General features: G+C 35.1%; 3 protein-coding genes and 1 non-coding gene across 5 annotated transcripts; all 4 read right to left on the minus strand.

The window, feature by feature from the left end:
- Nucleotides 1-3,193: 3,193 nt before the first annotated feature.
- On the minus strand, nt 3,194-3,288 carry TRNAY-GUA (transfer RNA tyrosine (anticodon GUA)). The gene is made up of 2 exons: nt 3,252-3,288; nt 3,194-3,229 (listed from the first exon to the last, which is right to left on the minus strand). It is a non-coding gene; the product is annotated as a tRNA-Tyr (tRNA).
- Nucleotides 3,289-3,811: 523 nt separating this feature from the next.
- Nucleotides 3,812-7,811, minus strand: LOC130722868 (E3 ubiquitin-protein ligase WAV3-like). 2 transcript variants are annotated; one of them, XM_057573725.1, is made up of 3 exons: nt 7,326-7,811; nt 6,807-6,923; nt 3,812-5,405 (listed from the first exon to the last, which is right to left on the minus strand). In XM_057573725.1, exons 1-3 carry the CDS (start codon nt 7,482-7,484, stop codon nt 3,993-3,995), a joined length of 1,689 nt encoding a protein of 562 aa, XP_057429708.1. In that variant the 5' UTR covers nt 7,485-7,811; the 3' UTR covers nt 3,812-3,992. The 2 variants fall into 2 exon arrangements, with proteins under 2 accessions (XP_057429708.1, XP_057429709.1); XM_057573726.1 differs by lacking the exons at nt 6,807-6,923; nt 7,326-7,811 and adding an exon at nt 5,941-6,786.
- A 4,716-nt stretch (nt 7,812-12,527) lies between these two features.
- Nucleotides 12,528-15,529, minus strand: LOC130721969 (pentatricopeptide repeat-containing protein At4g02750-like). Its single transcript, XM_057572558.1, has one exon. It carries the CDS (start codon nt 15,407-15,409, stop codon nt 13,421-13,423), a length of 1,989 nt encoding a protein of 662 aa, XP_057428541.1. The 5' UTR covers nt 15,410-15,529; the 3' UTR covers nt 12,528-13,420.
- An 895-nt stretch (nt 15,530-16,424) lies between these two features.
- LOC130725679 (pectinesterase inhibitor-like) lies at nt 16,425-16,970 on the minus strand. Its single transcript, XM_057576886.1, has one exon. The coding sequence runs from the start codon at nt 16,968-16,970 to the stop codon at nt 16,425-16,427; it is 546 nt and encodes a 181-aa protein (XP_057432869.1).
- Nucleotides 16,971-24,633: the final 7,663 nt, after the last annotated feature.

Here is a 24,633-nt window from a genome sequence, read left to right on the forward strand (position 1 = left end):
ATAAACTCAAGTAAACTCTTTCAAAAGGGCGTAAATACATTCTAACTGTTAGAAATCATAAGTTAGAACCACACAACACCACAAAACCTTAGGCTTAAGGCAATAGGTGTGTGTGTTCTTTATTATATATGCACTTGTGCACTTGCTAATCTTGGCAATGTGAGACTTCTTTGAGTTACCACTTCATTCCAAAAAAAAAGAAGCAAAAATGGCAGTCCCATTTGCGCAAGCCAAGACCTCAGACTCAGACGAAGGAGCACAAGTCCGACGACCACTGCTGTTCCCGCTAGAGTGCAAGGCACATGCAAAAAAAAATGGAGTCCCAATTGAGAGGGAGTAATAGAGATAATGAAGTGGTAACTCAAAGAAGTCCCGCATTGCCAAGATTAGCAAGTGCACAAGTGCATAAATAATAAAGAACACACACCCATTGCCTTAAGCCTAAGGTTTTGTGGTGTTGTGTGGTTCTAACTTAAGATTTCTAACACTAACCCAAGTTCATTCAATCCACAACTCATCGGGTTTCTTTGAGTTTATCGATGGTTTTAGGTTAAAAAATAAAACGGTCAAAATTTAGCGTTCGATGAATGACAAACATAATTCTTCTCATGATCACTCCTATTAGAAATACATTTCATGCAGAAACTGTCAACATCTTTCTGATATATGTTAGTGGTGTATTTAACAACTGCAAGTGTTTTGTGAAAGTTAAAACCACTACTAACACATATATTGGTTAGTCTAACTCAATTTATATCTGTTTACATGTGATTATTGAAATTAGAGTAAAATACACTCAGCCCCTCAAGATTTGTTAGAATTACACTCCACTCTATTTTTATCTAAAATCTACACCCCACCCCATTTTATATAGAGGCAAATTTAGTGACGAAAAATATTCTTCATTAATAATTAGTTATTATTTAAATTGTTAATCAATAATTTCAAAAAATATTTTCAATATAATCCAATAAATTAAAAAATGAAAACATCACAGTCCTCTCATTCTCTCAATCGCATTCTTCATCTGTAAATTCACAATGTAAATTCTGCAATAGCACACCTGACCGGTTGACAAACCATATCTCGAACATAGTGAAACATGCTTGTATTTTCATTTTTTGTAATAATCCATTTTTAATCAATATATCTCTTTATACCTCAAATTTTCAAAATTGGATTGTAGACCCAAAAAGCAACACAAATGAGTGAAGAAAATAGAGAAACAAAATTAAGAAACATGAAGTGGATCGGAGGTTATTAGAACCCAACGATGCGGTGGAGCACCGTTTTTAACAAAATCCAACAACATCTTAAACCAACAGAGCTTTGGCTCACAACTTAAATGGGTAAAGTTCACAAGAAGTAGTTGAACAAGCGGCTTTGGGGATGTGCGATTCACGTTCTGGGGTTCAGGTTGCAACAAAACTTTGAGGCATGGTGGTGCCATGGGGTTTCACATTCTGGGACGGTGACCGCCGTGTTAAAGGGAGCAAAGGCTTGGTGGTGACCGTTTGTGGCGAGAAATATGATTTGGAGATAGATGAGACGTGGACTTAACACACATAGTGGATATTTTTTTTAAATTTAATTCAGTAAAGTTATTTTCATAAATTAATGTATGATAGAGTATATGCATTAAATTTATTTAAATTTTAACTAATTAGTAATTATTTTTTATTAGTGACGAATTTGTTTTCGTCACTAAAGTTTGCCTTTATAAAAAATGGGGTGGAGTGTAGATTTTAAAAAAGAATGGGGTGGAGTGTCATTCTTACAAACCTTGAGGGGGTGAGTGTATTTTACTCTTGAAATTATAATTGGTGTATGAGTTTAACTACTATATTAAGTAAAATAGTTACACAACTGTCTAATTAGAATTCATTAATTTACCATATCATTATTAAATTTAAATGTAAAAATATTAAAAATCAAAATGTTGTAATTGGATATATATGTAAAACTCTTTATATTTTTATGTTTACCTTCAATTAGCATAGATTCCTAGATAAGGAAAGTGAAAATCACAATTTATAATGAGAAAAAACGTGAATGGATTGAATAGAAAGCACTTTTACATTTAACGTGGTCTTTACAATTCAACTTACCTTTTTAAAATGTTACAATAAAATCCCTTGATCACTATTCAACTTAAAAGTCCAAAATTCCATTTCTTGATATTCACATATCAAATTAATTTATAATAATCTTCCCATCAAAATTCACTAATCACATTTAAAGTGGATCGACGCAGTGATTTAGTTCTATGTCTCTTAAGTAATTAATTGAGTGTTGAATTTTACACATTTGTGAATAAAAAAACTCATTAGTTAACCATCTACTACTTAATGAACTAATATATAACGAGTGATTAATCTTATATTTACTCCTATGGAATACTTTTACTTTAAAAAAATAGTAGTCACAATATTTAGCCAATAATATATTATATTTTTTGGAGAGTCATGTCATCAAATGCCTTTCTATGAGTAAATCAATTGAACTTAAAAGAATGTGATAAAAAGACATTTTTATTTAATTTTATTATTTTTTTGTTACATTTAATTTCATTATTTGATGTGACACATTATTTAAATCTGATCAATTAATGGTGAAAAAATATTTTAAATTTTGCATAAAAAACATAGCATTATTATATTTATCCCTTTTGAAAGCTCATTACAATATTTAATGGATAAAACAAAACCATTAAGTGGCAGTTCACATAAAAAATTGATATTTAAAATACAAAATCGGTGATTTTTGGAGGCCAGATAACTAGTAACGATTAAAATATTCAAGTTTGTTGGATTCCTATAACTAATAACAAGTTGGTATAATTGTTTATGGGAAAAACATTAGAACACGACTAAATGGCCTATAAGTTTTTCAGATATAAAATGATTTTCATTTCAATCAACACATTGCTACCTACAGAAGGCAAAGAGTCATAGACTCATAGCTGAACTAAAATATGAACTTATGCAATTATTATGTATGGTTGAGTCAAACAATTGTTTTTTCCTCTATACATGTGCATTCACTAATCATTGTGAATGGTATTACAAAAATAATTCCAATCAATTCCCTTATAAATGATATATTAATTATGACTTGGGTATTTTTCCAGAAATGTGTCTTGCTCTTGCATGGGTAAAAAATTACAAAAAATGACAAAAAAAACACAAAATTTTCCGACCTGCCGGATTCGAACCAGCGACCTAAGGATGGCCATTTGGTATGTTTACCAACTACAGTCCTCCGCTCTACCAACTGAGCTAAGGTCGGTTTTGATGTCTGTGGCTCACAAACATTAATTTATTTGTAACTTGTTCCATATTATGGAACATGGACTGGAATTTATGTTCTTTTGGAAATAAATAATTTCTATCAATTTTCAAACGAGAGAAGTTTCTATAACAAAGATTTTTGAAGCAGAGAAAAAGGCCTCAATTGACCTGATTAATGCATTCACCATATATTCTCATAATAATAAAAATAATTCCATATACCAGTCAACGTGCGGTTGTTCTAACTTAAGTCGAAATATTGGGTTCAAGTCGAAATATTGGGTTCGTTATCCGTTCTTAAAAAAAAGATCAATACGAAAAAGTTACTTCACACTTGTTTTTTGTTAAGAGTGAATGCTTTTGGACAGAGCTCTCTCTACCAAGTTTTAACACAATTGTATTTACAAAAGCTCGAACCTGAGACATATGCTTAAGCTAGAACAATCACACATAAATTAATTTATGCCTTTGGTTGTGTTAAGATTTATACTGAATATGTTCGTTTAGGACTGAAAACTTGATTAATGGTAGATTAAACCACAATTAACCTTTACTATTACAAATTTTTGGTGTATGAAAAAACAATCTTGTGTATTCATTCAGGCCTAACTAAAAAAATAGGTGGGTATATAGGGGAGAAAACAGAATAGCTTCACAGGAATACATCGGTTCCATATAAATAAATAAAAAATAGTTGCAATTTCAAAGTCTATAACCATGCAAGTGCTTGGCCCACCTTCTAGCCATGTAAGGATCATGGAAATCCCAGCTCTCAACACTGCTACTCCTACCACCTGCAGTGCTCATCATATCCCTCACACTCTCTTCTCCACTTTCTGCAACATCACCACCACTTTTATGTTCTCCAACACCAACAACAGTTTCCCCTGTCCTTCTAACACACTCATCAATTTCACCTTCAATGTAGCTAAATTCAACATACACGTGAGTAGTGCAGCCACCTAGGTCTAATAGAATCCTTCTCTCTTCTCCACCTCTTATCTCTCCAATTCTTATGACTCTGCCACTTCCGGCTTCCTCCCCGGCCCCGCATATTCTCAGTTGCACTTCCCTAACAATGCCTCCCAGCATCTTCCCCAAGAACTCCTCAAACTCTTGCATAACAAACCCGCTGGAAGTTCCGAAGCCGAATCCCACATGAAATCTGTGGATAGGTGTGGATGGAAGTTCCATGCTTGTGGCATGGTATGGTCTAGTAGGATTGTCTGATAAGTGCAGGATGCATGACTCAGGGTTCTTGTGCACGCGGTCTTCGAGTATCTTGATCCCTTTCTTCAATCCTTCAACTGGATCAGCTTGCCCCATGTAGAACAAACGGTCTATGACTTGAAGCGCAGTGCGCTTCCCGTATGATGTCATGCGTTTTAAGGGGAAGACACGGGCGGCTGCCGAGGAGTATGTGACTATGGCCAAGCGGTCGACTTGCCTGAGGGAGAAAACCACAAGAGCCATGGCTTGTTTGAGAAGCCTTAGGTGTGGTCCATTGGGGCTAGCGACTAAGACCAAGTCGGTCGGGCGTTCATGTGTCAGTTTTACTGAGAGGTAAGCTCTGTTGGAGGAGGGGCATGTGATGTAAGGTGATTGCATTGGTGGTGGGGAATGTAATAGTGATGAGGAGCTGCAAGTTAAAGGGTGGAGGGATAGATGACAAGGACATGAGGCGTGCTTGGTTACTTGCAAAGCTGGATGGAAACTAGCTGGTGCATTTGGTGGAATTGGTACAAGGGAGAAGCATAGCTTGGGACTGTGAGGTGTGTCATCAGGCTCCACAGGGTCATCATCGTCATAGCGCGCCGTGCGCAGAAGAGAGCGGCGATGGACACGGAAGGTGGCAATGGAATCATCGAGGATTCGCAGGATTGGATCACTTTGGTTACTAGAAGTGAAAGAACCACAAAGACTGCTGTTTAGGTTGCGAGGAAGCTGGGTCCAATGGGCGCGGCAAATGGGGCAAGTGACACTGCCGTGGCGGACATTGGAAGAGATGCAGGCGAAATGGAATGCATGAGAGCACTGGGCAGTGAATATAGCTTGGCCTGGACTGCTTCCCTTGCTGTGGTAACTCAGAGGATCTAAACAAATTGCACACAAGTTCTGCAAAACAAGATAAAGAAAGAGGAGTCAAAAGAACAGATTCATGATCAGAAAGAAAAAACACAGCTATAAAGTGACTAGACACTGAGATTTGATTCTGGAATAAAATCTGTAAAATTAATAAGTTTTACTACCAGAATTCGGACATCAATTCGTTACTTAGCTTGTTTGTTAGGGGGCTTTTAGATGTATGTACTTAGCTAACTATGCACAGTAGCTAGAGAAGAAAAGGACAAGTCCATATTTTCGGTGTGATATCTCACACACTTTAATAATTTTTATTTTTCAGAATAGCAATACATTGGAAGGAAAAGCAAAGTATTGAGGCTTTAAGAGTTTACTAGAACAAGCATTTTTAATGAAAAATAAGTGGCATACGGATGGTTGGATCAACTTCTCTATCATAAGAATCGATTCTGAAACCTAGAAGCCACTCACATAAGCTTCTCCCCATAATTGATTCTGACTTCAGAATCAATTGTAGAAGAGTTTCCAAACATGCAATAAAACTAGATGAAGATAGGAAAATTCCTACATGTAATCCTTCATCAATAGACATGTGTAAGTACCACTTCAAGCCCTTGCAGAGGCTAGTGTTTATTATGCCGAAAATCATACAGAAATGCATGATTAATCAATCTTCTCTCACTTTTAACCAATTGATTGAAGTAGGGGAAAATACAGTGAAACTTTATGGTAGTTAAAATAAAAAAGAGATTCCACACTCAAGTGAAAACAGATTTTGTGCACCATAAAAATTCACTCCCTTCATCAAGAAGCTATTGGGCTTGCATATTGGCCAGTGAGGTTTTCACAACAATAGAAAGAAAGTATGATCATGCTTGATGTGGCAGGTGAAACTTCCCTGGTGGGGTCTGCATTAATAATGAATATATTCTTGGCCTCACTTATAACCATGTGCTGGGGTCTTCACATGCTAGTATCCTCTATTGCTGTTCTAAATAAATTTCAGTACCACAATAAATGCTTTAAAGCTGTGCTGCCAATTCACAGCCTGAGAAAATTGGTAAAGCAAAAGGATTGTTTAAAAAAGAAAATTTAAGCACCACATAAAAAATTTCAAGCCAAAAAAATAAAGAAGTTCTATGAGGTCCAACTTTGAGGTCCATTGGATTCCAATGTATTAGAAAATAAGCAAAGATAGAAAATCCTAGAAAGAATTAAGTGCCATAAATAATGTGAGAATAGCTCAGAGACAGAGAAACTATTTAGCAGGGATATGAGGTGTGGTAGAAGTTGAAAAGTGTCTTTAATCCTAAACTAATGAATATCTTAACATTAATACATCACTAGGTTACCTCTGAGGAAGGTAAATAATTACTAATTTACCAAAACAAATTAGCCTGGGGGTGGTGGTTTAAGGAACTTCAAGACAATTACCTTACTTTGAAGCTCATTGTGGTAGATGTTAGTAGGGGTACTAGAATCAATTTCTTCTATTACCTCAGATGAGGAATTTTTTGTTGTTGATGGAGACACAAATGGGGAATTTGAGATCTGAAAACATGCAAATAACCAAAGGTATATGTCAAACTCTTTTGTTTCAAACCTTCATACAGAAAAAGAACTCTCTCAATAACAATGACATTGATAAACAGAACAATTTCAGAGCTAGTCCAACTCACCTACTCAACCCTATCACCAAATGTATCATTAGAGAAGAAAAAATGAGAATGGGAAATCAAAGACCAAACATGGATTAACAAAATCAATTCCAAAATTTCACATTTTTCAGTGTTTTCAACAATATGAATGAAGTGGTTCATCAATACATGAAATCCTCAAGGCAATTTGGCAGAAGCCCATTTCAAAATGCAGATAAAGTTTGCATCTTTTTCCAAAATGCTAAGAACCCAGATAAGAAAGAAGAGGGAAAGTTAGTGGGTTGTGTTTACATACAGTAGCAGATAGACTACAAGAGTTATCAATGGAAACTGGATCCACCAGAGCTTTTCTCCTAGAGAGTGCTCCACATGCATATGCTGCTGCCACAGCTACCTTCCTTGCTGCTTCTCTAAGCTTTGAAGCTCCTCTTCTTCCTCCTCCTCCTTCACCCATTCTCTATCAGTTTTCTCTTCTGTGTGGTCAAATTTCACAGTGTGATCCTCTGAGCCTGAATGGCTTTTGTTTGGTGTTTGTGTCACAGATGAGAGAGAGAGAGAGAGAGAGGGAGGGGCAAAGAGACAAAGAGGTCTGGAGAATTCAGCAAGGACCAGCTTCTGGTTGCTATTACTTTTTTAAGGCACTATTATTGTTGTTGTGTTCTTTTCTTCCTTCATCAACACCTTGCATTGCACACTCTCTTATATAACACAACAAGTACACATTTGCCTTCAACTTCTTCAAAGCACTATCACCAATATATATATATATATATATTATTATATATGTGTAGCTGCTGAGCCCACACTTGCCAATGAAAGACTGTGAAGAACTCCCTTTTTGTTATTGTTTCTTTTTTCACCCTCTCACCTTTCAAACTAATAGGCCAGCCCAATTTGCATTTGGTACTTGCTTGCTTGCTCTAATTACAAAGGTAGAGGGTTTGAAATTTTGCTTTATGGTTTTAGGTGAGGGGTAATGATTCTTTTCATGTAGTACATTTCTAAGAGTTTCAGTAACTTAATTAATTTAAAATAAGTTTTTTAATTGATGGCTTATTGAAAAAAGTGTGACACTCATTATAAAAGCAGTATTGTATTTGTTAAAAGATTATTAGCATTGGATAGATTTCAATTTGCAAATAATAAGTTTTAAAACATTTAGAATCCTACTCGCATAAATTTCTCATTATAATGTAGAAGGATTATCAAATATATGTTTGGTTTCATATTTTTGATAATATTTTGAGTGTTTGGATGTGTTAATTTTTTTTCAACTAATTTTGATAAAGCGACAAATCCTAATTTTTATGGTAAACATATGTTTCACAATTGAATTTCATAACATTAGTAAATTTTTTCATAACTATTTAAACATAAGTTATATTACTTTTAACTCACATTTACATAACTAATTTTACCATAATCAATTCTATCTCGAGTCAATTCTGATTACATTAATCCAAACACGCACTAAATGGATTCTATTGCCTCCTCTTGTGAATTGTGAGTAATCTTTCCATTGGAATCAGACTAAGGCCGATTTTAATTAGTCTATACTCTATAGCATCAAGAAATGGTTGTGGAAATTGATGAAAGAGCATGAAATGAGGAAGACTGAGAGGGGAGAAGTACTAATGTGGCACTTTCCAAAGAAAATGATAATATGGGACCATCCCACGACCCACTCAACCTGATTCTCAACCATTAGTTGCTCACAGCAATAAATAGTGAGATCCCTCCCTCCACTAGGGCCACACTTTTTTTTCATCCATTTTTCTTCAGCTATCTTTCACATTTGTTTATTAAAAAAAATACTAACAATGTTGAAATTTTTATTATGTGTGCATCAAGTGTGATATGCATTATGCAATGGGCGCTGGGGAAACATAATGACAATTTATGAGATGAGTTCAATGATGATAAGTTTCCATTAGATTTTAAGCATTCCAACCCCACCTTCCACACATGGATCGGGTCCACTAGGTTATGGCATAGATGCACATTTCTTTTCTTCTTTTTCACTTTCAAACATTGTAGCTGCAAAATCTTGCTACCATTTTTAGCTTGCATTAGTTACATTCACTTTGGCACCAAGGACACATTAGTGCATGAATGGAGAAGTAAGATTTTGATGCTGACGAGTGCAATGTGAACTGACTTTTATTTAGTTCAAGAGTTTTGATCACTTCTCTCAAAATGAACGTTTTATTCATGTGTACAAATGTCAATGAGTATCCAACCATAGTGTAGATATACCATGAGTTTAATAAAAATCTAAATATAAACTGAATGATCTAGTTTGATGGTATGATTGACAACCAAAGCATGAGAGAAGGAGAAAAAGGGGGTAAATGGGGGCAAAAACAAAGTGAAAAAAGAAATGAGTCAAAGAGGTGGAGAAAATAGCCGTTGTATTTGAATTTGAAAGGTTCAGCATTGAGTCCATGATAACTTCCATACTTTGGTTTTTTTTCCCACTTTTAGCTTGTTGATAAACAAATTAAAGAGCCATGTTATTTGCAACCCAAAGCAGAGAGAGAGTGAGAGACTCATGGGTTGGCGCTAAAATGCTTTTCTTGCACTGGTTGTATTCCACTTGTCTTCTTCATAAACGCATTACCTAACTTGGACTACCTTATAAAACTCTTTTTTCTTTTTTAATCCTTGTCCTTACTCATTTTATAGATGATACATGCATACATGATCTCATGTTTTGGTTTTTAGGTTTGATATCAAATGAACTCCCTGCAGTGTGTTTGGTTATATTTGGTAAACCATTTAGTGCCAAAATCACTTCAAACCAAAAGCAAAATTAGGCGATATGTTTGGATAATGTTGCTTAGAATGACAATTCTCTCTTTCAGATACCAAAATTAAAATCACATTTCCACAGACTTTGAACACGAATGAGAAAAATCTGGGCATCGAGTTTATCGTTGTTTTAAACACGCCAATGAGCTCACAAATACACCCTAGAATGTTAGGTATACTTTTATTCCTTCTAAAATCACTTCTCGTATCACAAAAGTTACTTACTGCAATAACTTCTCCCATAATCAACTCTCTGTCGTGAAATTCTATGGTGCTTCTAAACACATAATATTTAGCTTGTGTGACAGACATGCCTAAGTGTTTGTCTATGAAGTGTAAGCTAAACTCAGTTCTCTCATTGGTGAAAAGTTTGGATTAATTCACATTGGTATTCAAATTTTATCAATAGTAGTAATTTCTAATTTGGTTATGAACCTGAAGTTAATTGTATTTTCAAACCATGGGTCAGCTCAATCCTTAAATTCAGACATTGTAAATGGGATTTTAATTTTATATAATTTGATTAGTTAATGAGACATTTGTGACAGCTAGTTCATGTGTTTTATTTAAATGAGGAACTTAACTTCTTCTTGTGGACAGAATTTTAATTAGGGACCTCCAAAGTAAATCATGCAGAATGTGTCATTTAATTTACTGGTATGATTTTTAGCTTTTCTATATTTTGAATTGCAATGAGAAAAAAGACAAGGTAAAATTTATCTGATCATATAAAAGCAAATTGTGAGTAAAAAAAGAGAAGAGGACTTTAAAGGGGATTATTCTGTAGTAGTAGTAGCTTCTTATCTGCTTTTGTAGGCTTGTTGCTTTCTTTTCCTTCACTTGGATCTGAAAAGGGATTATTGTCCCATTGATAATTGAGTAGGCATTCTTTGAACAAACCTTCCCTATGTGACCACCAAATGCTCTTTCTCCTTTTTCCCCTTCCAAATTCTCTTTTCAGTGTCCCAAAATATCAAAACAAGAAGAGAAAAAAAAGGGAGACCCAAATTAGGTGTTTAGATTCAAGTTTAAATCTGCCATAATCACTTCTTCCCCACAAAAATTATCACAACTAGCTTCTTTTCAGAATCACTTCTTCTCCAACATGAAAACATACCATGTTTCCAAGTACACTATAAGTTGTGTGGAAACCTACATGGTAGTGCATATTTGGATATTCTTCTACAATTGATCTAATGTCAAAATCAGTTATGGAAAGAAGCTCCGGTGAGTAGCTTATGAGTTTTATAATTAATTCTGAGAAAAAGAAACTGAAACAAACATGTTAATAGTGTGTGCTTCGGTAGATTTTCACATTTGGGAAAAAAGTGATTTTGATAGTAGGAACATCAGAACATGCACAAAAACATCTATATTACAAAACAAAGTTGAAAGATAACTAACAGTACTATCCAAATTCAACTGCACAACATTTTGTAAGAATGAGGTTCCTGCATAAGAAAAAAAATCTAGCCAACCATTATGAAGGGTTTGGATCATGATATTCACCGAACTAGGCATACTAATACACTGGATCACGATTGAAGAAATCAATTGGGAAATCACAATTTGTGAAGATGATTGTGACAAGCATGAACATATCCTATGAATTTAGCAAGTTTTTGTCCATTTTAACGTTATCTAATTCTCTTCTGCTGCCTACAAATTGTTTGAAATTAGGTAACGATGCTTACCTTCAGATGCTTCAATCTAGACATATAACATGCAGACAAATGATAAAAAGACAATAATTTCCAAGTTATATATGAAGTGTCCTGGGTTATCAATCACTGAGCTTGAAAGTGCTATTTTTTGTTCATCGGCCAGCAAATATCCCATATAGTACATATAATATTGCACAATGTATAATTATATTAAAATATATGATTTAATTGATAAAGACTATTCTAACACAAATAATTTTGATTTGTTAATTATTAGTCTAATGAGTGAATTTTAATGATAAACTGTAAATAATGTTTATGAAAAAACTTAAACATTGATTATAAAATATCAAAAACAAAAAAAGTTTAATTTCACTTTTAGTCCCTCTACTTTAGTGATTTTATGATTCTCTCTGTCCAATATTTAATTTAAAGTAGGGAGATCAAAATTGAAAAATCACTAAATTAGAGGGACTAAAATTGTGAAAATAAAGTAGAGGGAGCAAAATCACTAAATCAGTAGAACAAAATGGACCAAAATAATTGAATCACTAATCAACATGGACCTAAAGTATAATCAAACAATTATTTTTTTGTTTGACCATAAGTATCCTTCATAAGAGACAATATTTTTCGAGATAGGAGCTTTCACATTCATCTGGCTAGCTCTTCAGGTTTTCCCATTCAAAATGCTCAAAGCAAGACTTTACTTGAGGGAAACAATGCATGTTTGGATACATAAACACATTGAATCCAAATCATGGTGGACAAAAGCAAATTCCTTTAGTTTTTGTGGCTGCCCACTGTGATTTTTGCTTGGTTTTCTAACGTGTATCCAAACATGCACTCAAACGTGTAACATTTGAACCAACCAATAGTTGGTAAATTACTAATAATATTTGCAGTATGAAAGTGAGGAGTTAAAAATACAAAAAGATGATAAGTCAAGAAGAATACTTAAAACTTGGCGATATGTCATAATATTAGTGTGAAGTCATGAAGATAAACTAGCATAGAAACTCCACATCTAATAAGCTATTTTGGTAAATTTATAATAGATAAATAGTTTGGATAGTTTTCTTCAAAGCAAGTTGCCCCAGTAAAGGAAGAAAACGATGGATGAAGCAAAGGAAAATAATAAGAGTAGTGAGAGCTCAGGGAATCTCTCTTTTTGTGAATGACATATGAGAAAGCTGTTGGTGAACCTTGCTTCTCAAAAGAAGGTAAAGGGGAAAGGTTCCTTGTGTCTGCATAAACTTGCTGCTAGCTAACCTACAAAAAGGAAACGTGTCTCATTGCTTGTTCAAATAGTTAAATATATATGACCTGGTCAAATCCATGTTCTATAAGGGATTTGAACTTGGATTATATGCATTATGATGAGGTTATTATCTCTCTAATCTTATTCCAACATGTTGCAGTCTCTATCCGTACCTTGTTTCTCTAGTCATGAATAGTCCTTCCTTAATACAAGAGCCTGATTTCCTGGTGGTTGTTAAGAAGTCAAGAGGCCAAGCTTTGGCATTTTCTAATTGTTTGAGCTACTCACTTTCATAGTCTATTAATCATAATGTGACTGGATTTCATGGTCACTTCTGAATATTTTCTTTCCCATGTGGACCACACATAAAAAAGAAAAAGGCATACCTGCAGCTTTTAAAAATCCCATGATTAGAACAGCCGGATAAATCATTACTTGTTTGAATTTGATTTGGACTTTGGAGCTGAACAGTAAGCAACATTTTCACTTTAAACCTTTCCAGTTCCCTCTTCTGTGCTTGTGTCCACTCCTGCTCATTCAGTCATTCGATTGCAAGAAACATAAAGTAATTATTTTAAGTTAAACTTTGCATCCTTGTAACCGGTAAATGAAGTAAATTTCTTTTTGTCATATATAACTCTGGTTAGTGTTAAATTAATTGTGAAAAGTATCTATTAACAATGAGTTCTCTGGTGTATAACCCGTTTCCCTCATCAAAGGTTGAAGACTCTGTTGCAAAAATCCGTAAATTTCCTCAACCTGGGGATGAGATCTTTCCCCAACAAAAAACAAATGATTTTTTCCTTTTACTTGTATTTGACTAAATCCTGAAATTTTCTTCACATTCTTCTCCTTCATTCTTTTCCTTACTTGTGCAAACTCATCCCATTGCTCTTCTGCCGCATATGCATTGGATAGTAGCACATACCCCCCTGAACTAGTCGGCTCTAAACTTAATAGCTTCTGGCCAATTGAATTTGCTACTTTAATATTCCCATGTAGCTTGCAGGCACCAAGCAATGCTACAAGAACAGCTTCATCGATCTCAGAAGGAGGGATAGTTGATACTACATCCATTGCTTCATTCACAAGTCCTGCTCGACCTAGCATATCTACAAGGCAGGAATAGTGCTCAACCTTGAGATTTAAATTATAGGCACCCTTGATTGAGTCAAACACTCTTCTACCTTGGTTGACAAGACTAGCATGACTACATGCTGATAAGAGTCCCACAAAGGTGATCTCATCTGGTTTAGTTCCTGATGTTACCATGCGAGCAAATACCTGTAATGCATGGTGACCATGTCCATGATTTGCATAGGCTACAATCATTGCAGTCCATGACACTACATCTTTTGATTTTAGAAGCTCAAAAACAAGCATGGCAGAGCAAAGATCCCCACTTTTGGAATACAGAGTAATAAGAGCATTTGTTACCCAAGTGTTTTGCTCAAACCCGAGATGGATGACCATTGCATGAGCTTGCATGATCTCCACCATGCCATCACAGGAGGTGATGATGCTAGTCATAGTGGTTACACAGGGTCTAAAGCAAGATCTCAGCATCAAAATAAAGAGCCTTAAGGCTTCCCCTGCTTCACCATTCCTTACATAACCATCAATTATTGTGTTCCAAATCCCAACATTTTTCTCCGGCACCAAGTTGAAAAGCTCAAGAGCTTCACCAAGGAGCTTCTCATCAACATATGCAGTGATCATTGCAGACCAAGCTGCCATGTCTTTAAAAGGCATGATATCAAAATACTTCCTTGCAACCTCAACCATCTTGTTCTGAGCCAAACCCGAAACCATAGCCGTCCATGAAACATGATTCCTATCCGGCATTGTTTCAAACAAATGTATAGCCTCATCCACTCTATTGGCACTCAGACAACCTGAGATCATGACGTTCCACGAACGAACATTTCTTTCAGGCATTTCAAGGAAGAGCTTATAACCCTCACTGAATTGACCATTGTCAAGATATGACTTCACCATAGCTGTCCAAGCAATGGTGTTCTTTTCAGGCATGAGATCAAAGAACCTGCGAGCATGATCGACCAATCCATTCTGAGCAAAACCAGAAACCATGGTAGTCCAAGTCACCACACTTCTCTCAGACATTTGATCAAATAACTGCAAAGCCTCCTCAGTTCTCCCACACCTGAAATACCCAGAAATCAAACTGGTCCAAGAGAACGCATTTCTCTCAGTCATATTATCAAACACCTCGCGTGCATTATCCAAGCGACCAGCTTTAGCATACCCATCAACCATTGCGGACTGAGCAACAACATCTCTCTCGGACATTGCCTTGAATATCGTTTCAGCCCCGTGTACGTCCTTGTTCTTCAGATAAACGGCGATCATGGAGTTGTAGGAAACAGCATCTCGTTGAGGCATTTCATCGAACAGCTTCCTTGCTTCTTTGAGCTTTCCGCGGCGACCCAGAATAGTTATCTCGACGTTACGTTTGCGGAGTGACCAATCGTGTGAAATGGAAATTGAAGCCGTGAAATTCCTCAGGAAACGAAAAATGGGCTGACATTGCGAAAACACGCGGCGGCGATGGTGGTAACAGACACCCATCTTCATCACTAGAGTCTTTAAAACTAAGGCTAAATAACCCTCCAAAGTCTCCATTAAATTGTTTATATAAGTTTCCCAAATTTTATAAGTAAACTCCCAAATTAAGTCAGAAATTAATTCACATTCACATAAATCACACTGACCTAAAAAATTGAAATCAGGATTCAAACAAGATGTATGTTAATTTTGACGTTGGTGCAAACTTAAACATTATCAACAGAAAAGTTAGAATTTGATATGATAGTGGCATAAATCTAAATGTACACAAAGGTTTTCAAGTTTAAGAAAAAAAATTTCATGAGAAATATTATTAATAGCGTACTTGATTTTGCCATTTACACATAATTCAAGGTGCTTACTCAATACCTATGTTGCACGGATACGCAATACCTATGTTGCACGGATACGGGTACGGTATCGGTACCGGGTACCGGTACGGGTACGAAGTACGATATTTTTTGAAAAAACAAGATACGGGTATGCCTGTTATATATATATAAATAGAAATAAAATGTTTTCTACCACAATATTATTAATTAAAAATATCAAATCTCCTTATGTACAATACTCGTATTTCTTGCCAATACTCATATCAAATACCAACATAAAAGTCATCAGAACGATGGATTCAATGGTGGCATGATGGGAGGAAGAAGAACGTGAGCGACTCTCTCTCTTCATTCTTCATAACAGCCGTATGTTAGAAAGAGTGAAACGTAAATTAGGTTTTGGTCTTTTGAATAAATTGAGAATAAATTTTTTAATTTTCAAAATTACATAAAAAACTACAAAACAACATAGTTTTGAACATTTTTTATTTTAAAAAAAAAAAACTTATTCGACGTACCTACGATGTACCCAAAACGTACCCACGACGTACCCAATTTTTTTTGTTTGGCGATACTTTTGGGTACGTACCAGATACGTACCCACGACGTACCCACTGCGTACCCGGTACCGGGTACTCTGCCAATTTTGGAGTACCGGTGCAACATAGCTCAATCCTAAAACAACTTCATAGTTTCATATTGACTTTTTGTACTGTGTCATGCATGCATTCACATATTGATTAGGAGCCTGTGGTAGTGAGCCTAATAGAAATAACTAGACAAATTTCACAAAGACCCTTCAAGGCATTGTTCACGTCAGCAAGGAGAACATCATGACCAGGTATTGCTTTGCTAGCATGCTGACAATCATCAGCACCATGAGAAGCAACACGAACATAACCAGGCAAGAAAGAGTAAGATCGAGACTTCAAGTCCTTGAAAGCTCGTTCAAATTCAAACACAGCCTTTTCATAATCCCTAGCACACTTTTGAAGATCCCAAGTTGGATACTTTACGAGCAGGGCATGTAAGTAGTCTCTGGTGTCTGTGGCATTGGTGTGTGCCAATCTAAATGCAATAGTGGTCAGACCAAAGATATCTGCCTCTGGAGTGTGTGGGTCAGAATAAAGAGTCTCAACGCATAATGAGTAGTTTGAGGTTTTGGCACACACTTGATCCACCAATGGTGTTACATTGTTTCTAGGAGAAGCAGTTGTGGGATAAACAAAGAGCAAGATGGGCAGAACAAAGCAGCAAAAGAGGCATAAAGGATTATAGTTGATCATATTGCTCCTCTCTTATTAGAAGAAATTATGCTTTGTGTATTTCTTTTATCATGTGACATTCTTTCATTATATACAAGATTATCATATTACAAATAATCAAGGAAGGTCAACTAGACTACTATGACCATCATTATGAGTTACGACCAAGAATATTATGTTACCAAATAATTTTTTGGTTACAAAAAAATATGAACCAATCGACCATATGTTAATATTATGACTTTAAAAAAAAAAATTGGCTATCCTATCCTATCTTATCCTATATTATATACTATTTTCGAAACCAAAAAGTGGTAACTCCGACAAGTGCCACCCCCTCATTCTATATCTTTCTTCATACGATTTTTCTCTTGAACTATAATTAGTAGGTAGATGATGTCATATTTATATTTTCTGTTTTTTTTTGTAATTTAAATATTAAATGATTTCATATTTTCGAAAATAATTATTGTATTAATATTGCATTTAATAGTTTTATTGACATAAGAATAATAAGCAAAAGTCAATTGTGACTTTTTTCAAAATTAACTATTGTATTAATTTGACATTTAATGGTTTTTAATGACAGTAGAACAACTAAAAAAGTCAATTGTTACTTTTTTCGAAGATAACTACTGTATTTATTTGACATTTAATGGTTTTCAATGATATTAAAATAATTAATAAAATTCAATTAGGACTTTTCTACCAATATTATGTCACTTGATATAAAGGAAGAGTTTATTCGCAATATTTTATTAATATTGTATAAATTTAGTGTAATTTAATCACTTAATATTAAAAATACTTTTTACTATAAATATTATAAAAAAACTATGTTGAGACTTCTAAATAATATTTTTGGTGTATTAAATTGCTCGTATTAGAGGTTTCTTTGTGTAAATAATTAATACTGAAATTTAGTAATTGATATTTAATAATTTGCATTGAATTAATTTCAAAAACTTTGGTTGGAACCTATTATGTTGATTTGGGTTCCCTGTAATAGAGATTATTGTTGTGGTTTCGGTTGTGAAGGGGCTAATTTAACATATATCATGTTGTAAGCATTGATACTCAGTTGGGGAATATTGTTCTCGAGGAGATATTATGTTTTTTAATTGATATATGCTTAACATAAACATGATATTTAACTTTAATACTTGATATATTTGTTATAAGTAAATAATAGTAATACGTTTTATTTGTTATGATTAATAATTAAAATTATAATAATTTTAATTTATATATATATAATTAGAAATTTTTAAAATTAGTGATGAATATAAAAAATTATTATTAACTATCTATTATTCTTATTGTTATTAATGTAAAGGTAGTCAATTTCAATTATTATTATTCTTTAAAAAATCACCTCAAGTTGTAATTAATAACTACATTTCATTTATCAAAAAAATAATAATTACATTTCAAGTAATTTTAACATTTAATTTTAAATATGAGAAGGAAAGTCAATTGTGACTTTTTTCGAAAATAACTATTGTATTAATTTGACATTTAATGGTTTTTAATGACATTAGACTAATTAATAATTAATATATTAATATTGCATTTAATAGTTTTAATGACATTAGAATAATTAACAAAAATTAATTGTGACTTTTTTCGAAGATAACTACTGTACTAATTTGACATTTAATGGTTTTTAATGACATTAAAATAATTAATAAAAGTCAATTGTGACTTTTCTACTATTAAAATGTATGTTGATAAAGTTTTTTTAATGATTATTGTAACGCTCAATTTCTCAACTGAGAAATCACATTAGTAATCTGTGAAGTCTAAGGACTATGTTGCAATTCCTAAAACACAAGGGCATTTTTTTTTTGAAAACAAACTAAACACTTCATCGCCACAACGAGAAACACCTGTCACTTGTTTGATAAAACACTTCAATCATAGGGTTGGAAACATAACATAACCTTAATTAAACAGCTTGTTCCCGACATAATCATAGAGTAGTTCACAACATCATAAACAAGATTCAAAAATAAGTACGCACACTTAGACAGTGGCGAAAGCAATGTTTTAATAACAGAGTTTTCAGATGGAGAAGGAGACTCAAACATAGTCTACAAAAAGAGAAGCAAGTTGCTTCTTCCACCTTTACTCCACCGCCTACAATCCTTATCTCCAACTCGAACATAACTAAGCTTCTGTGGAACAATCTCCATAGCCTAATAGCGTTAAGCACCCAAACAACAAGTAGCAAAACAGAAAGAATTAACTCACATAAAAGAGAAAACATGCTATTCGAATTTAATTACATGGTAATAAACTTATCAATTTAGCTCAAGGTAGATGACAACTAGAATTAAATCAACAACATAGAATCAAATCGGATTTAAATAAAATCAATGTTAGTGCCTATAATGCGACTATATGTTGCTACCAATATGGATCGATCAATAACGTCTCGCAAGACAGGATGATCACGTGGGACAATCACTACCATATCGCCACTTAGCGCCTCAAAGGACGGGACAATCACGTGGGACAATCACCACCACATTGTCACTTTAGGACGCTTCGAAAGATGGAACGATCATATGTATCATTCTAGGTTGTTTACGAAAATTAATCATATATTCCCACTTCAACTAAGAGTCTAAGACCCACATGTGTTATTGTTATAATTGCTCTGTGTCAATCTGGGTTGTTTACGAAAAGAATGAAGGAGAAGAATTTGAAGAAAATTTCAAGAGTTGGTCAAATACAAGTAAAAGGAAAAACTCATGTGTTTTTTGTTGGGGAAAGATCTCATCCCCAGGTTGAGGAAATTTACGGATTGTTGCAACAGAGTCATCAACTTTTGATGAGGGAAACGAGTTATACACCAGAGAACTTATTATTATACAATAATAAATTTCACCGTGCAACGAAAATGGTAAATTTTTTAATTTTGTATAGTTCTATGTTGATTTCGACGTTAATGCAAACTAAAATATTATCAATGGAAAAGTTTAAGATTTGATATGTTAGCAACAGACATCTAAACGCACACGTAGTTCATGAGAAAAATTATTTATCGTGTACTTGATTTCGTGATTTGCACACAATCAAGGTGCTTATTCAATACTAAAAAAAACTTGGTAGTTTCGTATTGATATTCTAGACTGTCTCATGTATTCACATGTTGATTAGAAGCCTATGGTGGTAAACAATTTAGAAATGACTACACAAATTTCACAAAGGCCCTTCTTCAAGTCGTTGTTCACGGAGTGAAGGAGGGAATCATGTTCTCCTTTGAGAGCATGTTGACAATCGTCAGCACGATGAGAAGCAACACCAACAAAATCAGCCAAGTCATAGTAAGACTCAGAGTTCAAGTCATTGCAAGCTGTTTCAATTGCAGACACAACATTTTCATAATCACTAGCACACTTTTGAAGATCCTTGTTGTGATATTGGGTTTTTGAAGATGAATTCTTCTTGAGCAGGTTGTCTATGTAGTCTTTGGTGGCTGTGGCATTGCGTCGGTTGCATAACCGATGTTAGACTACTGGCGTTTTGTGTTATTACTGGCCGTGTCAAACCCCAGGAAACTACGACCGCGCGAAAATGATTTCATTCCCTCCTTTGTTTCGCACTCATTATCCTTTCTGATCTAACATGAAGGTTTGTGAGAAACAATGGGAATGATGTAAATTTGTGGAATCGGTTCTTTCAGCGTCGCCAACCGATTCCTGGCAATGATGTAATTGTGGAAATCAGCAGTAGAATCGTTGAATCGTTGCTCTGCTTGGTTGGATCAGTGTAATTGTCAAACCAGAGGTAGAATTAATAACTAATGAAGATTGAGGTGGGAAGAAGTGGGACTGATATGCTAACTGATGAAGTATGCAAGTTACTTGCTCCATGGTAATCACAATTGAGCTGATATGTATTTTGCTTGCTTCTGGACCTGAATTTTTTTTGCTTATTTCTGTTATGTTTTAAACTGATTATGTTGTTCAAAGTGAATTGGCTATAAATGAAGGTTTTTATAACTCACTACAAGAACAAGTTGGAGCTGTTTTATAGTTAAGGTATTGCTTAACCCCTGAGACAGTGCTCCTCAAGAGATGCTTGTGTAGATAAAAAGAACTTATTTTTGTTGATTGATTAATGCAAGAACTTGGTAAATATTTTCTAGTTCTGGCACCTTAGGTAATATGCCAGCTGGAAGCTTAGTCTATACAATTTGTATGCTTTGTATTCTGAAGTTGAATCTTGTGTTCACTGATGTTATCTATTTCTTAAGTTGATACAATAAAAAAAATTTGCTTTCATCTTAGATTAGTAGAAGTTGAACGATATGATGAGTATGATTTGCAATTTATCTTGTTATAATATTTCACTAGAAGACTCTTGTTATATATCTTGTTCATTATGTGGAGGGTGTAATGTTCATAATGATTGAGACAACTGCATCTTGTAGTGTAATAATTGAAATATTATGGATTTGTGTAGTGGCTACTTCACCACTTTAGAAATTTTTGTTAAATGATTGTCAAGGTCTTTTTTGTTTAGCCAAATCTATTTTGCATTGATTATTCAGTTAAATGATTTTGAGTGGTTTTCACTGATCAGGCAATCATCAAGTGACTGGGAGGCTACTCGAATTGAAGCTATACACTGGATATCAACTATTTTAAACAAACATCGTACTGAGGTGAATTGGTTTCAACTATTATTTTGTCATTTTTTGAGACCCCTGTAAATCTGTAGAGTTTAGTTTATCTGCTTTCTTAGTATAGCCAATGGAGTTATGTGTGGAAACCAGCTGTTGTTTATGCTCGGAGTCATACTAGGTTTTTGGTTAAGGTATTCTATGAGTTGGAGCTGTAGTTCTATTGGTGATTGATGAATGCTACTTGACTGCAACCAGCAAAAATGTTATACTAGGTTTTTCTATTGTATATTGTTTCAGCTTATGCTTACTTATAACTTATTTTCAGCTTATGATTATTTTATTAATAAGCTCTGGTGAACATGTGCCATAAATTGTATATTGTTTCACTAGCATGTGCATAGCCAACATCTCCCAACCTCAAGTATGAAAGTTATTCAAAGACTTGTGCCCTGATTGCTGTTTGGTAGTTTATGTGTGCAAGTTACTCAAGAAGTGCAGAATAAATCCCATAATTGAATGTAATATGTTAATTACCTACTGAAAGTTCATCCTCTCGTGCAGGAGTTCCCGAGTAGTACCAATTTCCAGGCGTCATTGTCTCACATGTTTATGTTCAACTTTAGCTTTGATCAGTGAAATTTTAGATTTGTTCATCTGTTTTACTTCTTCATTTTTATTCTTTCTGGTAGAGATTGTGTCCAATTCAGAGAACTCCAGTGGCATTGTCTAATATTGTTTCTTCTGGTCTGAAGGGTAAGAGCTCAGTAGTAAACTTTCCTAGTAAAGTTCAAATAACCTAATTTAGGCGATTGATTCTATTACCATTTTGAACTTTTAAGGGTATATAAGAATTTTGATATCTTGAAAACGTCACAGCCTAGCTTTGAGAAACTTTACTTTTTGTTTGTCCTTCAACCAATGCATATGTTATGCTTTGATTTTAAAGTGGAAGATTGAGTTGACTCATATTGTTGGATGAGAACTTTTTCCCCTGTACTGAGAAATTGTTTGAAAGACTTGAACTATGAACTTCTACTCACGTTTTCAGTAACACTTCATTTGCATTTTCCGATACTCCAAAAACCCTTTGGTGGAATCTGTAATAGGCGTGCCACCTGGCAATGCACATGATATGGCTGATTTAACAACAAAGAGAGAGATACCAGAGTTGGTTACAACAAATCAAAAGCACGTGGGATTGAGGAGAGGAAATAGGAAAAAGATAGCTAACAGAAGGTTTAGGGACTATGTGTGAGGGGAATATTAAAAGGGAAGAGAATTGAAGGGTAAGGGTAAGAAATAGGTGGCTTATGTGATTCTTCTCTCTGAATATTCTCTCTGTCTCATCTATCTCGTTTCTTCTTCTTTTCTCAATTTTATATACCTGATTGTACCAATTTCTCATACTTGAGAACTGACCAATTATTAAAAATATATCAGATAGCTTCAATTCTGTCTCCGTTCACTGGGTAACCATTTCATTGGTGCTTTCATCACAACATGGCAGAGAACACACGCCTCAAGGAGCTTCAAGCTGAGGTCAAAAGGAATGCTGATTTGGTTGAGAAAAATTACACCGATCTGCAATCAAAAATCGACACGATGCAGGAGGCCACTGATGCGAAGTTCAAGCAGATCACTGAAGCATTGGCCACTTTGTTGCAGCGCCAAACGCATTCCCCAGGTTCTCAACATGTTGGTTCGAGCTTTCAGAAACCTCCGTTTCAGGTGCGATCGGTTAAGCTAGATTTTCCTCGTTTTGATGGGAAGAATGTGCGGGACTGGATTTTTAGGGCAGAACAATTTTTCGATTATTATGACACCCCTGATCATGATCGATTGACAATTGCATCGGTGCATCTTGACCAAGAGGTGATTCCATGGTTCCAGATGCTTCACCGTGCAAATCCCTTTCAGACATGGGATGCTTTTACTGCTGCTCTTGAGCTCGATTTTGGTCCTTCTGTGTATGAATGTCCCCGATCTATTTTGTTTAAGCTTATGCAAACAGGTACTGTGGGTGAGTATTATTTGGAATTCACTGCATTAGCTAACCGTGTCGATGGGTTGAGCTCTGATGCATTGTTGGACTGTTTTCTTAGTGGTCTTAATGAAGATATTTGCAGGGATGTACGAGCTATGTCTCCCACTCATTTGGCCAAAGCTGTGGCATTAGCCAAGCTGTTTGAAGAACGGTATCAACCAAGTAGCAAACCAAAATTCTCCATTCCCCACTCCAAAATCTCCCACACAAACTTTCCATACCAGAAACCTACTTCCACTGTAACCAAAATTGAGGTCCCTAACACTAATTCCAAAGCTAACCTCCCACCATTATTACCAACACCTGCTACTAAACCTTTACACCACAACCACCCTAATCGGAAAGTTAAATATATTTCCCCAGCGGAAATGGAACTTAGGAGGGAGAAAGGATTGTGTTATTGGTGTGATGACAAATTCTCATTCAATCACAAGTGCCCTAACAAGTACCTCATGTTGTTACAACTTTCTGATGATAATGATTTGGACGAAGAGACCAACCAGCCTGATATATCTAATGTTTCGGATGAATTACCACCCGGGGATCATCACCTCTCACTAAATGCAATGCGAGGCTCCACTGGGGTGGGCACCATTCGATTTACTGGCCAAATTGGTAATATCTCAGTACAAATTTTAGTGGATGGCGGAAGCTCTGACAGTTTTCTGCAACCCAGAATTGCAAAGTTTCTCAAGTTGCCTATTGAGCCCAAGCCTAGTTTCAAGGTTTTGGTGGGCAATGGCCAACACATGGAAACAGAAGGCTGGATTAGCAACTTGAAGGTTTCCATTCAGGGACAAGACTTGCTTGTTCCGATATATGTACTGCCAGTTTTACGGAGCTGACTTGATTTTGGGGGCCTCGTGGCTCGCAACGTTAGGACCTCATGTGGCTGATTATGCCGCTTTGTTTCTCCGTTTTTTTCACCAGGGAAAATTTGTTACCTTGCAGGGAGAGGCTTCCAATCCTCCTACTCATGCCCACTTTCACCAACTCAAACGCTT

This window comes from Lotus japonicus, chromosome 6 (assembly GCF_012489685.1).
Source record: "Lotus japonicus ecotype B-129 chromosome 6, LjGifu_v1.2".
NCBI classification, from domain to species: domain Eukaryota; kingdom Viridiplantae; phylum Streptophyta; class Magnoliopsida; order Fabales; family Fabaceae; genus Lotus; species Lotus japonicus.